Source organism: Scyliorhinus torazame, chromosome 1, assembly GCF_047496885.1.
Source record: "Scyliorhinus torazame isolate Kashiwa2021f chromosome 1, sScyTor2.1, whole genome shotgun sequence".
NCBI lineage: Eukaryota > Metazoa > Chordata > Chondrichthyes > Carcharhiniformes > Scyliorhinidae > Scyliorhinus > Scyliorhinus torazame.
The window spans coordinates 291,006,442-291,021,216 of record NC_092707.1 but is presented as its reverse complement, the minus strand read 5'-3'; the positions used below and the strand labels follow the sequence as shown (position 1 = coordinate 291,021,216).

The 14,775-nt window shown below is 51.1% G+C and overlaps 1 protein-coding gene across 5 annotated transcripts in view; it reads right to left on the bottom strand.

Annotated features, from left to right (window-relative positions):
* The window catches only part of utrn (utrophin), a 770,758-nt gene that overhangs the window by 495,730 nt on the left and 260,253 nt on the right, over nt 1-14,775 (bottom strand). For all 5 annotated transcript variants that reach the window (XM_072507465.1, XM_072507476.1, XM_072507484.1 and 2 more), the window contains exons 23-27: nt 10,864-11,073; nt 5,210-5,323; nt 4,754-4,909; nt 3,712-3,882; nt 2,484-2,666 (exon numbers count right to left, since the gene is read on the bottom strand). In XM_072507465.1, coding sequence (XP_072363566.1) covers nt 2,484-2,666; nt 3,712-3,882; nt 4,754-4,909; nt 5,210-5,323; nt 10,864-11,073 — 834 coding nt within the window. The remainder of the gene's footprint in view (nt 1-2,483; nt 2,667-3,711; nt 3,883-4,753; nt 4,910-5,209; nt 5,324-10,863; nt 11,074-14,775) is intronic.

Sequence of the window (14,775 nt, the reverse complement as noted above, 5' to 3'; positions counted from 1 at the left end):
TCAGGAGAGCAGAGTGTTTCAGGTCAGGGAGCAGGCGAGAGGCAGTGAGAAAAAGGACTCCAAGTGAAGGACAGATCATCCGTGCATATCTGAGGAAGTTAAAGGTAGTACCAAATTGAAAGAAAAAGTACATGATTCCGCAAAATGAGTAGTGGTTCAAAAGACTGGACATAATATAAAGACTAGCAAAGAATGACAAAAGAATAATGAGAGAAATTGGAGTACGAGAAAGCTAGCTAGAAATATATAAAACAGATGGTAAGTTTTCTATAGATACTTTAAAAAAAATGTAACATTTTTCCCTAGAGAGTGGAAATGGGGAATTAATAATGGGAAATAAATAAATGGCAAATGAATTGAACAGCTATTTTGTGTCTGTTGTCACTGGTGAGGGTACAAAGGACATTCAAGAAATAATTGTGAAGCAGGAGGTGAAACGGGGGGAGGAATTTAAAACAATTACAATCACCAGCGAAGTATCTGTAGTCATATGTAGCACAGACCAGGGAAGGACAGCAGATTTCCTTCTTAAAGGACATCAGTGCACCAGTTGGGTTTTGAACCACAATCTGTGATAATGTCATTGCCACCGTTACTAAGACTAGCTTTTAATTCCAGATTTGTAATTAATTTAATTTCAATTCCACCAGTTCCCGCGGTGGGATTTGAACCTACACCCTGGGTTAGCCTGGGCTTCTGGATTATCAGTCCAGTGTCATTACCATCTCACCGCCATCTTCCCCCAACCTGGATTTCTTTGGGGAAGTAGCAAGCAGCATGGATAAAGGAGAATCTATGGATGTAGTGTACTTAGATTTCCAGAAGGCATTTGACAAAGGTCAAATCAAAGTCACTATTCAAAATAAGAGCTCATGGTGCAGAGGATAACATATCAGCGTTGATAAGAGGATTCGTTAGCAAATAGAAAATAGAGAGGTTAGTTTCAGATTGGCAAGTTGGGGGGAGTGCCAAATAAATCTGTTCTGAGGCCTGGACTATTTACAATTTATAAAAATGACTTGGATGAAGGGATGGTCGCCAAATTTCCTGATGACACAAAAATAGGTAGGAAAGTACGTTGTGAAGAGGACATAAAGAGTCTGCAAAATAGATACGTTAAGTGAGTGGCAACAATTTGGCAGATGTGGGAAAATATGAACTTCTCCACCTTGGCAAGAAGATGAGAAAAGCAACATATTAATTGAATGGAATGAGATTGGAGAACTTACAGGGGGATCAGGGGATCCTGGTACACGAATCAGATAAAGTTAGTATGCAGGTACAACAAGTGATTAGGAAGGCAAATGGAATGTTGTAGTTTATTGCAAGGGGATTAGAATATAAAATTAGAAATGTTTTTAACAGGTATACAGGGCATTGATGGTACCACATCTGGAGTACTGTGTACAGCTTTGGTCTCCTTATTTAAGAAAGGATATAAATGTGTTAGATGCAGTTCAGAGAAGGAAGGTTGACTTGACTAATATCTTGGATGGAGGGCAGAGTTATCTTATGAGGAAAGGATAGAAAGGTTGGGCCTGTGTCCATTTGAATTTAAAAGGAAAGATAATCTTTTGAAACATATGAGATCCTCAGGGGACTTGACAGGGCGGATGCTAAACGGACGGATGTTACCCGTTTGAAGCTACTTTTTCTATTTGTACCAGTGTCACCAGGTTTTGGAGTGGTGCTCCTAAACTGCAAGGGCAACCCCAAAGTCAGTGCTACTTGCATTCATCCAGTGAGGGAGTCAAGTGTGACATATTTTGCATTTAGATTTTTCTGGACATCAGACCTAATGAGCAGTTTTCCAATTGGTAACCACCAGATGTGCAAGTTGAGCTTTAAAATCAGCTTCAAAGCATCACTCACATACACTCTGCTCTTTCCTCTGATTTTGAAAAGTTTTGGGCTCACCCCTCTTCAGAAACTTTGCTCTAACCCCTCACGAATAGCATTCGACAGGATATAACTATTCAAAATACTATTCCTCACTAATGCCACTCAAAAGGAGATAACCTGCCCCTACTCCTCACTAATGTCACTTAACAGGGCAGCACGGTGGCGCAGTGGGTTAGCCCTGATGCCTCACGGTGCCGAGGTCCCAGGTTCGATCCCGGCTCTGGGTCACTGTTCGTGTAGAGTTTGCACATTCTCCCCGTGTTTGCATGGGTCTCGCCCCCACAACCCAAAGATGTATGGGTAGGTAAAATTGCCCCTTAATTGGACAAAATGAATTGGGTACTCTAAATTTAAAAAAAGATAAAAACTAATGTCACTTAACACAAGATAACCTCTTTCAGCCCCTCACTAATGCCACTCAACTTGCACAAGCAGGTGTGAGCTGACTCTCTAGCTGCCTTCCCTGGATACCTCACCACCCATCAAGAATAGAAAATGATTTGCATCGTACCAAACAGCACTAACACGTCATCACTGGAACATCCTCTTACTTTGATTAAAGTGTAATCACAACTCCTCACCTTTAACGTCAGGTACTTTCGTTCAACCCGATCACAAAGCCTCTTGTAATTCTCCAACACAGCATGAAGATCCCGGGACATTATTTCCTGATCACTGGATGACACTTTCTTAAGAACTGTATTTATATTGTCTTTCAGAATCTTCACTCTAACTTCTTTCTGCAGCACCTCCTCTTTTGCCCGCTGCGGGGAAAAAAGTCATGTGGTCATTCTTCAAATAAACCTCAAGAAAGAGCAAAATCTTCTCTCCCCAATGTCCATACATCTACACTTTTCAAACTTCAATCATGTTCTGGCTCAGGGGCTTCAATTTAGGGACATTTGCCCAGTGTTTGCACTGTAGCCCTGCCCAACAAGAAAAGTATTCAAATATTCATGGCTCATTCACTCTTGCTACATCTTTATAGAAACACACAAATTTGGAAGGATAACACAGTGTACAATATCTGTACCTTATACTCTAATATCCAAGCTAAGTATATGATACATGCAAATTAAGAAGCGAACTATAGTCAGACATACGACACTACTAAATAAATTACAGGTGCGACGCCTGTTTGGGAACACTGAGGGAGAATTCAGAATGTCCAAATTACCTAACAGCACGTATTTCGGGACTTGTGGGAGGACACCAGAGAACCCGGAGGAAATCCACAGACACAGGGAGAATGTGCAGACTCGGCACAGTCAGTGACCCAAGCTGGGAATTGAACCCGGGACCCTGGTGCTGTGAGGTAACAGTGCTGGCCACTGTGCTACCATGCATTCAAAACTTGCCTGGGAATTCCCTCCCACACATCACTCTCACTTGGACGATTTCAACCAAGATTTACCTCCAGGGATTTAATCTCACCGTCGTAGATTATTTTCTCCTGGATCTCTGCATATACTCAAGCTTCACCTTCCGAGCACACTTTCAGATCTTCAGCCATGTCAAGCAGAACACCACTGCCCCAAAAGGGTACCTTTGTTCTTCTGACCCGTAGCAGAGTCACCAACCTTTGGATTTTCAGGCTTCTCTGAAGCCCATTTTGCTTCAGGTCTGCTACCAGCAGCTCTCTATGTTTAATTCGGAGCCTATTACTCTACTCCTTTTTCTTAACTTTATTTAACAGGATTTGCTTTTGATATCTGCCTTTGTCCCTCAGTTCCCAAACTCCGAGGTAGGCAGTTGAGTTTTGCAACATTCATACCTCATCATTTTTAGAGACATCACATTACATCTTACCTTCATCTCCTCCAATGAAGTCTCTAGTTCCTCAGGTGACTTATACTCAAAGTCCTTCTCTAAATATTCCTCTTCGGCCAGCATGGTCCACTTATGCATCTCTGCAAGATCTTTCCTCAAGTTCAATGTCTTCTCCTGCCCTTCAGACAATCTAGTCTGCTGAGACTTAATCTGAAAAGATAGAAACATGAATAAACTTTAGCATTACTTGCGATTACACACAGGAGTCTGTAACTCTAAAGAACCAAGAAAAGTGCACTCCAACTCTGCAGCATCAAAGTCATAAAAAGTAAGAAACATTAGGCACCTTTTAAATGACTGTACAAGAGGTGCATTATTTAGGGGTTAAGAAAAAAAATCTGAAATCTGTCACTTAACCCAGGAAGAACTACTGTAAATATGAATTAATAGAATAAGCACTTTATTCAAGGAAGGTTTTGAGATGCATATCCAACAGTAAAGGATCTGGAAAGTTCAAAAACATAAACACTGAAATATAATTAGAGAAATGTAGTTCAGGTAACATCAGCACACCTTAATTGTATACAACATCAAGACCTTCACCTTCATGCCAGGCATATTACTCCTTACTGTGGACAATTCTAGGTGGCACGATGTAGAGACAGTATTCTGTGCTCAGTTCTCTAGATCTCTGGCTTGGAAACACAATCTTCAGAATTGGAGATGAGAGTGTTGCTCAGAGTCATGGCCCATAGATTTTGGCAAAGGTACTGTTGATGGCTAGTACTAAGTAAGCTATATCATAGCAGTAGTCAGCGCAGGAGAGAAGAGGGGAAATTTTGGAGAGGTAGAATTATAAGCCTGGACTATAAAAAATACAATTAGAGAAAGAGCTCAATCTCATGGTTAAGAGTAAGCATTGGGTTCCTTGGTTAAGCATCTTACATTTCCAGTAAGAACATTCCCACAAAGTAAAGACCCAAACAGATTTCCATCTTTTTCACTGTTTCTTATTATGCTCCAAAGTTTCCATAATTATCCACATCTTTTGATTCACCGGAGAACCATGAATTAACAATACCTGGTTGCTCAAACTTTCCCATCGTGTTCGGTAGTCAACCATGTGAGATGCCATAGATTTGGAGATAGCTGACATTGGCTGCATTTTCAGTGACTCCTGAATCTCATTCATTGATGTCAAATTTGTCTGGATGTTCTGAATTTCATTCATAAATGTCTGCATATATAGAGATAGAGGAAAAGAACTGAGTAATTCAAATCTTCCTTTAAAGTGAATTGGGATTTCTGTAAAAGGGTGTTGTATCTATAGTATGGTAATTCTTCATGCACTGCACAGTTGCAGGAAGCTCTCAAACAAACCATACTAACAGGACAATCTAGTCTCTACAAATTAAAGAACAGTTTGTTTAATCTAAAAGAATAGATTGCAAACAAAAATGAATAACCTCTAACTGCTGCAAGTTTCTTTTCAAAAACAACCAAAAAGTTCTTAATCCAGTGGCAGATCAGTTCTTACCGTGCACTGTTCCACCTGCCACTGGAATCCCTCCCGATTGCCTAATGTGGCAGTCTCCTTGCACAAGAAGGTCTCTGCACGATCCATCCATTTCTCCACGGCATCTGCATCTTTCTGCATTGAGCAAAATGAGAAAGGTATGGACTTAATAAGTATCAAAAATAAATGAACATTTTAACAAGGACAAATTAAACATTCTTTGGTTTGGAGAACAAGGTCAATTCAATCGAAATGTGGCTTTTGAACATTACCAACCAAGATGATATTTTCCCCCTTGATTATTTCTCTAATTTCTTCATCTCCTGAAGGTTGGTTTAGAGCAAATTCCACCCGTCTCCAGTACCATGTTAAAGAAAAAATTAGTCACATGTGATTCATGACTTGAGTTTTGGAAAGTTTTCTTTAAATTATATTGGGCATAACTGTTAACTCTTCTCAAATTCTATTCAATTTGCCTTTGGCTATCTCCCTCAACTGCACTGCTTTTTAAAAATATATATTAATGACTGAAGACTTGGGTGTACAAAGCATAATTTCAACATTTTGAGATGATGCAACATTTGCCAACTTTTGAGTTTAGTTTATTCAATACATCCTCATTTTTATTTTGAATGCACTTAATCTCATTGGTAAATACTAAAGCAAAATAAGGACAGCACGGTAGCACAAGTGGCTAGCATTGTGGCTTCACAGCTCCAGGGTCCCAGGTTCGATTCCCGGCTTAGGTCACTGTGCAGTCTGCACGTTCTCTCCGTGTCTGCGTGGGTTTCCTCCGGGTGCTCCGATTTCCTCCCACAGTCCAAAGACGTGCAGGTTAGGTGCATTGGCCATGCTAAATTGCCCTTAGTGTCCAAAAAGGTTAGATGGGGTTATTGGGTTACGGGGATAGGGTGGAAGTGAGGGCTTACGTGGGTTGGTGCCGACTCAATGGGCCGAATGGCCTCCTTCTGCACTGTATGTTCGATGTTCTATTTATGCCATCTGCCTACTGTTACTTGTGGTACTATCCTGTCTATCCCTTAATGGTCCTATTCCCATCACAGACTTCCCTTTTATTAGGACCTGTGAAATATTTTACTATTTTGTTTTATGATCCTTGATAGTTGAATTTCACAGGATGCAATTTTAGGGTCCCGCTGAAGTCAATGAAGATAAGCATGCAGGTACAGCAGGCGGTAAAGAAGGCAAAATGGTATGTTGGCCTTCATAGCAAAATGATTAGAGTACAGGAGCAGGGATGTCTTGCTGCAATTATACAGGGCCTTGGTGAGTCACAGCTGCAATAGTGTGTGCAATTTTGGTCTCCTTATCTAAGGAAGGATGCTGTTGCTCTAAAGAGAGTGCAGCAAAGGTTTACCAGGCTGATTCCTGGGATGGCAGGACTGCTGTATGAGGAGAGAATGTATCGGTTAGGATTGTATTCACTGGAGTTCAGAAGAATGAAGGGGGAAACCTATAAAATTCTAACAGGACCAGGCAGGGTAGATGCAGGAAGGATGGACCCGATGATGGATGCGTTCAGAACCAGGGGACCGAGTCTAAGGTTAAAGGGTAGACCATTTAGGACAGAGATTAAGAGAAATTTCTTCACTCTAGAGAGTGGTGAGCGTCTGGAATTTGTAACACAGGAAGCAGTTGAGGCCAAAACATTGGATGCTTTCAAGAAGTTAGATATAGCACTCAGGGCGAAGGGAATTAAAGAATATAGGGGATTAGGCTATTGAGTTGGATGATCAGCCATGATCACAATGAATGGCGGAGCAGGCTCAAAGGGCCGAATGGCCTCCTCCAGCTCCTATTTTTTTATGTCTTTTGTTTTTAAATATTTTTATTGAATTTTATATCTGTACACTATGCAATAGGTGAGTAAGACAGTTATTATGTACAATTTACGTGTTCCCCTTTCATCTGCAATCCCCCCCCCCTTCCTCCCCTCCCCCCTCCCCCCCCCCCTCCTCCCCTCCCCCCTCCCCCCCCCCTCCTCCCCTCCCCCCCTCCCCCCCCCCCCCATTTTATTGTTGGGCTCCATCTTGGGCCCTTTCTTCCATTGTAGGTGTTGTAGGCTCTCTTTCATTTTGTATTTGTTGCTGTTGCCCCTATGGCTTTATGGGGGGATGCATCTCGGCCCCCTCCTCAGTCTTTTCCTGTGTCCCCTCCTGGTATTTCCCTGGGTTCTTTCCTTGCTGCACCCCCTCCCCCTTTGTTCCTATCTGCTGTGCGGTCTTGTCTGCCCTTATTGTACCCCCCCACCCCTAACCCCCATCCCCCTTCTCATCTGCTATTGGCCTCAAACTGGTCTTGGAACAGGCTGATGAATGGCCCCACACTTGGTGGAAGCCCTTGTCCGGCTCTCGGATGGTGTACTTGATCTTCTCCAGATGGAGAAACTACGACAGATCTGCCAGCTAGTCCGCAACTGTGGGTGGTGCTGATCACCAGCCGAGCAGGATTCTCCGCTGTGCAATTAAGGAAGCAAAAGGAAGGGCATCGGCCCTCTTCCCCACATGTAATTCTGGTTGGTCCGAAACCCCAAAGACTGCCACTCTCGGCCACGGCTCCATCCTCACCCCCACAACCTTGGACATCACCTCGAAGAAGGCTGTCCAGAATCCATCAAGTCTGGGGCAGGACCAGATCATGTGGGCATGGTTGGCCGGGCTTCCCTGGCACCATTCACACTTGTCCTTCACCTCCAGGAAGATCCTGATTCATTTGGGTTCTGGTTAGGTGTGATCTTAGGATCACAGGAGGAGGTGGAGTTGGCCCTACTTGGTTCTTCGCTCCAGAGTCCCTAGTTCATCCTCCCATTTGTCTAGCTCCCTCTACTGATGTTCTCACCCTTTTTAAAAGTCATCCGTAAATGTCCCTACAGTTCCCCTTCTCCATATTGGCCACGTCCAGCAGTTCCTCCAGCATTGTGTATCTTGGGGCCCTAGAGTACCTTGTTGTCTCCTTGCAGAGAAAGTTTTTCATTTATAAATGTCGGAGCTTCTGTCCATTCGGTAGCTCCAATCTCTCCATCAGCTCGTCTAGGGTTGCAAGTCTGTCCCCCATGTAAATGTCCCTGATACGAGCTTACCCCCATCCTTTCTCCACTTCTTAAAAGTGGCATCTAGCATGGTTGGTGGGAATTTGTGTTTACCTCAGATGGGGGCCATGGTGGATACCTTGGTTAAGCCGAAGTGTTGTCTCATCAGTTTCCAGGTTTTTATCGTAGCTACCCCCACTGGACTGGATGTGTACTTTGGTGGGGGGTTGGGAGCACTGTCATGGCTAGGGCTTGGCGGGTTGTTCTCATACAGAAGGACTCTTCCATTTTCACCCATTCCTTTTTGATTCACTTACCCATTCCCCTCACTCTCTCGGCTGGGGCCGCCCTGTGGTATTGCAGGTTGGGAAGTGCCAGGCCACCCATGTTTCTTCTCCTCTGCAGTGTAGTCTTGGAGATTCTTGGATTCTGCCTCCCCACCCCGAAACAAACGCCATAATCATTTTATCTATTCCTTGGAAAAAGGCCTTGGGGTGAAGATTGGTCTGGATCTAAACAGGAAGAGGAACCTTGGCAGTACGTTCATCTTGATCATCTGCTCTATCCCTGCCAGGGACAGCAGAAGTGTATTTCATCTCTGTAGGTCCTTTTTGACTTCCTCCACGTGATTGGTCAGATTCCACTTGTGGATCAGTGTCCAGTCGTGGGCTATCTGGATCCCCAGGTCGTGGAATTTGCTTTGGGCTAGATTGAATGGAAGTCCCTCCAGCTCCATCCCTCCCCCGTTCGGGTTCACCGGGAATACCTCGCTCTTACCCAGGTTGAGTTTGTAGCCCGAGAAGGCCCGAACGCTTCCAGGAGCTTCATGATTACTTTCAAGTCGATCTGCAGGTCTGAGATGTACAGGAGCAGGTCATCCGCACAGAGTGAGACTCTGTGCTCTCTGCCTCTCTTCAGATGCCCTTCCAGCCTCTTGAGTCTCACAGGGCGACCGCCAAGGGTTCAAGTGCCAGGGCGAACAGGAGCGGGGACAGCGGGCATCCCTGCCTGGTGCCCCTGTACAACTGGAAGTATACAGAACTGGTGGTGTTGGTCTGAACCCCCGCATTGGGGGTGTTGTACAGGAGTTTCATTCACGAGGTGAACCCCGTCCCTGGCCCAAATCACTCTAGTACCTCTATGAGGTACTTCCATTCGACTCTGTCAAAGGCCTTTTCTGCATCCAGGGAGACGATCACCTCTGGTGTTCTCTCCCCAGGTGGGGTCAGTATCACATTCAACAGCCGTCTGATGTTCACAATTAGCTGTCTGCCCGTGACAAAAGTCCTTCTGGTCCATTGCACCCACTTGTGGTTGACAGTCTTCCAGTTTCTTGGCCAGGACTTTCGCGAGTATTTTTGCATTTACGTTAAGCAACAAAATGGTTCTATACAATCCACATTCCGTCATCTTTGTCTTTGGCCTGGGTTGGCATAGGAGGTAGAGTGGCCCTTGCTAGCGAGTCTGTGAGAATCTCCCATAGGTGCGTGGCCAGAGCTGGTGCAAATTCTTTATAGAAGGTGGCCGGGAGCCCTTCGGGTCCCGGCACCTTCCCTACCTGCATGGAATTGATGCTCCCCATGACCTCACCTCTATTGGTGCTGCCAGCTCCTTCTGTCTATCGTCCCCCACGAGAGGCATGTCCAGTCCATCAAGAAACCGTTTCATCCACGAGAGCAGAGGTGCACAGTCTCCGGTATAAGGCCTCAAATTCTTGGTTGACCTTTTTTGATTTGCCTACCTGTCCATCTCTGCTGTCCTTTAGCTGGGCTACCTTACTCATGGCTTCCTGCTTTCTCAGCTGGTGGGCCAACAGGCAGCTAGCCTTCTCTCCGTGTACATAAAAGGCCCCCCGTGCCTGGTTCAATTCCCGGCTTGGGTCATTGTCTGTGGAGTCTGCACATTCTCCTAGTGTCTGCGTGGGTTTCCCCCGGGTGCTCCGGTTTCCTCGAAGTGGGGGCTTTTACTTTTTAATTGTTAATGTGTTTTTGTAGGTTTTGTATTAAAATATTTCCCGAAAAAATAGCATCATGGGGTCTTTTATGTCCATCGGAAAAGGCAGACAGGACCTCAGTTTTTCTAAAAGAAACATCTGAGAATGTGGTATTCCCTCAGTACTGCATCAAAGTGTCAGTCGAGATTGTGCATTCTGTGGCTTTGACTTGCAATCTTCGGATGGAAATGCGTTGCCACCAGAGACAAGTCAACACTTCAGTAATGGCAATATAGGATATAAATTTTGGCTGGGTACTGTGCAGTACTGAGGGAATGTTGCAGGATCAGATATCTTTTTTTTTTTAAATTTTAGATTTTCATTTTTTCCAATTAAGGGGCAATTTAGCATGGCCAATCCCCCTACTCTGCAATTATCTTTGGGTTGCGGGGGAAAAACCCACGCAAACACTGAGAATGTGCAAACTCCACACGGACAGTGACCCAGAGCCGGGATCAAACCTGGGACCTCGGCATCGTGAGGCAGCAGTGCTAACCACTACACCACTGTGCTGCACAGGATCAGATATCTTGTACATTTTTATGCTTCTTGCCTGCTCCCTCTCCTACCTGGTAGATTGAGGCCTCTATCGTTCAATACTGTGCAACACTCATTTTGTTCAGTCTCACTCACCTGAAATTGCTGCAGTTTCGATATTGTGTCTTCCAACATCTGCCTGTCCTCCTGCAGTTTTGCCATCAGCTTTCTCCACCGCTCTTGAATCGCCTCCAATTCCAGGCAGTAGGTCTTCTGAGCAGAAGTCAAGTCTTTCCCCATCCTTTGTGGCTCTGCAGACAGTCTGTCCATTTCTGGTTGACGGTTTATCAATTCATCGTGTAAAGTCTAGCATACCCAAGACAGAGAAAGTGTGTGGGTTGGGGGTGGAAGGAGAAACACACACAAAGAGAGAGATTTGAGCAAGAGACAGAGTGAACAAATGAATAGAGGAGGAGAGGTGGGGGAAGTAGGGTGCAGGCAGAAGGAGTATGAAGGGGAGGAAAGGAGCAGGGTATGTAAACAAGAAAGGAGGGCACGGAGAGGGAGGGAGGAAGCACAGAGTGTAGGGGGGTCGGGAGGAGGTGAGGGGGCGAGTGGAAGACAGGAAGCAGGAAAGAGGTAGGAAGCATGGGAGCAGAAGGGAGGTAGCGATTGCGGAAGTGAGAGGGAAGAAGGGAGCATGGGAACGAGAAAGAAGAAAGGAGGGAGCATGGGAGCGAGAGGCAGGGACGGAGCAATGGGGGAAATGAGGGAGCATGAAAGAGGGAGGGAGCAGGAATTGTACAGTGCAAATGTGAGTGAGAAGGAGCGTGAGTGTAAGAGCGAGAAGACAAAAGTAAGAAATCAAGTGAGCAATTGAGTGGCAAATAGAGTGAGAAAATAAACAAGAGATAGTGAGAGAAAAACGAGAGAGAATGAGAGGCAACAAGAGATGTAAAGTGAGAAGGAGGGAGGGAGGAGAGAGCAAGAGAGAGAGCGGGAGAGCGAGACAAGAGCGGGGAGCAGAGTGAGACAAGAGCGAGGGGCAGAGTGCGACAAAAGCGGGGGGGCAGAGCGAGCGACCGGGAGGCAGAGCGAGCGGGCCAGAGCGAGCAAGAGCGGGGCACAGAGCGAGCGAGGAGCAGAGCGAGCGAGAGGGGCAGAGCGAGCAAGAGGGGCAAAACGAGCGAAGTGGCAGAGCAAGCAAGAGGGCAGAGAGAGCAAGAGGGGGGGGGCAGAGCGATGAGCGAGAACGGGGGGGCAGAGCGAGCGATAAAAGGGGGCAGAGCGAGCGAGAGCGGGGGGCCAGAGCGAGCGAGAGCGGGGGGCCAGAGCGAGCGAGAGCGGGGGGCCAGAGCGAGCGGGGGGGGCCAGAGCGAGCCGAGAGGCCAGAGCAGGCGAGAGCGGGGGGCCAGAGCGAGAGAGAGCGGGGGGCCAGAGCGAGCGAGAGCGGGGGGCCAGAGCGAGCGAGAGCGGGGGGCCAGAGCGAGCGAGAGCGGGGGGCCAGAGCGAGCGAGAGCGGGGGGCTAGAGCGAGCGAGAGCGGGGGGCCAGAGCGAGCGAGAGCGGGGGGCCAGAGCGAGCGAGAGCGGGGGGCCAGAGCGAGCGAGAGCGGGGGGCCAGAGCGAGCGTGAGCGGGGGGCCAGAGCGAGCGAGAGCGGGGGGCCAGATCGAGCGATGGCGGGAGGCCAGATCGAGCGAGAGCGGGGGGCCAGAGCGAGCGAGAGCGGGAGGCCAGAGCGAGTGAGAGCTGGGGGCCAGAGCGAGCGAGAGCTGGGGGCCAGAGCGAGCGAGAGCGGGGGGCCAGAGCGAGCGAGAGCCGGGGGCCAGATCGAGCGAGAGCCGGGGTCCAGATCGAGCGAGAGCCGGGGGCCAGATCGAGCGAGAGCCGGCGGCCAGATCGAGCGAGAGCGGGGGGGCCAGAGCGAGCGAGAGCTGGGGGCCAGAGCGAGTGGCCAGAGCGAGCTAGAGCGGGCGGCCAGAGCGAGCTAGAGCGGGCGGCCAGAGCGAGCTAGAGCGGGCGGCCAGAGCGAGCTAGAGCGGGCGGCCAGAGCGGGCGGCCAGAGCGGGCGGCCAGAGCGAGCGAGAGCCGGGGGCCAGATCGAGCGAGAGCGGGGGGGCCAGAGCGAGCGAGAGCTGGGGGCCAGAGCGAGCGGCCAGAGCGAGCTAGAGCGGGCGGCCAGAGCGAGCTAGAGCGGGCGGCCAGAGCGAGCTAGAGCGGGCGGCCAGAGCGAGCGAGAGCGGGCGGCCAGAGCGAGCGAGAGCGGGCGGCCAGAGCGAGCGAGAGCGGGCGGCCAGAGCGAGCGAGAGCGGGCGGCCAGAGCGAGCGAGAGCGGGCGGCCAGAGCGAGCGAGAGCGGGCGGCCAGAGCGAGCGAGAGCGGGCGGCCAGAGCGAGCGAGAGAGGGGGGCCAGAGCGAGCGAGAGAGGGGGGCCAGAGCGAGCGAGAGAGGGGGGCCAGAGCGAGCGAGAGCGGGGGGCCAGAGCGAGCGAGAGAGGGGGGCCAGAGCGAGCGAGAGCGGGGGGCCAGAGCGAGCGAGAGCGGGGGGGCCAGAGCGAGCGAGAGCAGGGGGCCAGAGCGAGCGAGAGGCCAGAGCGAGCGAGAGCGGGGGGCCAGAGCGAGCGAGAGCGGGGGGCCAGAGCGAGCGAGAGCGGGGGGCCAGAGCGAGCGAGAGCGGGGGGCCAGAGCGAGCGAGAGCGGGGGGCCAGAACGAGCGAGAGCGGGGGGCCAGAACGAGCGAGAGCGGGGGGCCAGAGCGAGCGAGAGCGGGGGGCCAGAGCGAGCGATGGCGGGGGGCCAGATCGAGCGATGGCAGGGGGCCAGATCAAGCGAGAGCGGGGGGCCAGAGCGAGCGAGAGCGGGAGGCCAGAGCGAGCGAGAGCGAGGGGCCAGAGCGAGCGAGAGCGGGGGGCCAGATCGAGCGAGAGCTGGGGGCCAGATCGAGCGAGAGCCGGGGGCCAGATCGAGCGAGAGCCGGGGGCCAGATCGAGCGAGAGCGGGGGGTCAGAGCGAGCGAGAGCGGGGGGGCCAGAGCGAGCGAGGGGGCCAGAGCGAGTGAGTGCTGGGGGCCAGAGCGAGCGAGAGCGGGGGGCCAGATCGAGCGAGAGCCGGGGGCCAGATCGAGCGAGAGCGGGGGGTCAGAGCGAGCGAGAGCGGGGGGGCCAGAGCGAGCGAGCGCTGGGGGCCAGAGCGACCTAAATCGGGCGGCCAGAGCGAGCGAGAGCGGGCGGCCAGAGCGAGCGAGAGCGGGCGGCCAGAGCGAGCGAGAGCGGGCGGCCAGAGCGAGCGAGAGCGGGCGGCCAGAGCGAGCGAGAGCGGGCGGCCAGAGCGAGCGAGAGCGGGCGGCCAGAGCGAGCGAGAGCGGGCGGCCAGAGCGAGCGAGAGCGGGGGGCCAGAGCGAGCGAGAGAGGGGGGCCAGAGCGAGCGAGAGCGGGGGGCCAGAGCGAGCGAGAGCGGGGGGGCCAGAGCGAGCGAGAGCGGGGGGGCCAGAGCGAGCGAGAGCAGGGGGCCAGAGCGAGCGAGAGGCCAGAGCGAGCGAGAGCGGGGGGCCAGAGCGAGCGAGAGCGGGGGGCCAGAGCGAGCGAGAGCGGGGGGCCAGAGCGAGCGAGAGCGGGGGGCCAGAGCGAGCGAGAGCGGGGGGCCAGAGCGAGCGAGAGCGGGGGGCCAGAGCGAGCGAGAGCGGGGGGGCCAGAGCGAGCGAGAGCGGGGGGCCAGAACGAGCGAGAGCGGGGGGCCAGAACGAGCGAGAGCGGGGGGCCAGAGCGAGCGAGAGCGGGGGGCCAGAGCGAGCGATGGCGGGGGGCCAGATCGAGCGATGGCAGGGGGCCAGATCAAGCGAGAGCGGGGGGCCAGAGCGAGCGAGAGCAGGAGGCCAGAGCGAGCGAGAGCGAGGGGCCAGAGCGAGCGAGAGCGGGGGGCCAGATCGAGCGAGAGCTGGGGGCCAGATCGAGCGAGAGCCGGGGGCCAGATCGAGCGAGAGCCGGGGGCCAGATCGAGCGAGAGCGGGGGGTCAGAGCGAGCGAGAGCGGGGGGGCCAGAGCGAGCGAGGGGGCCAGAGCGAGTGAGTGCTG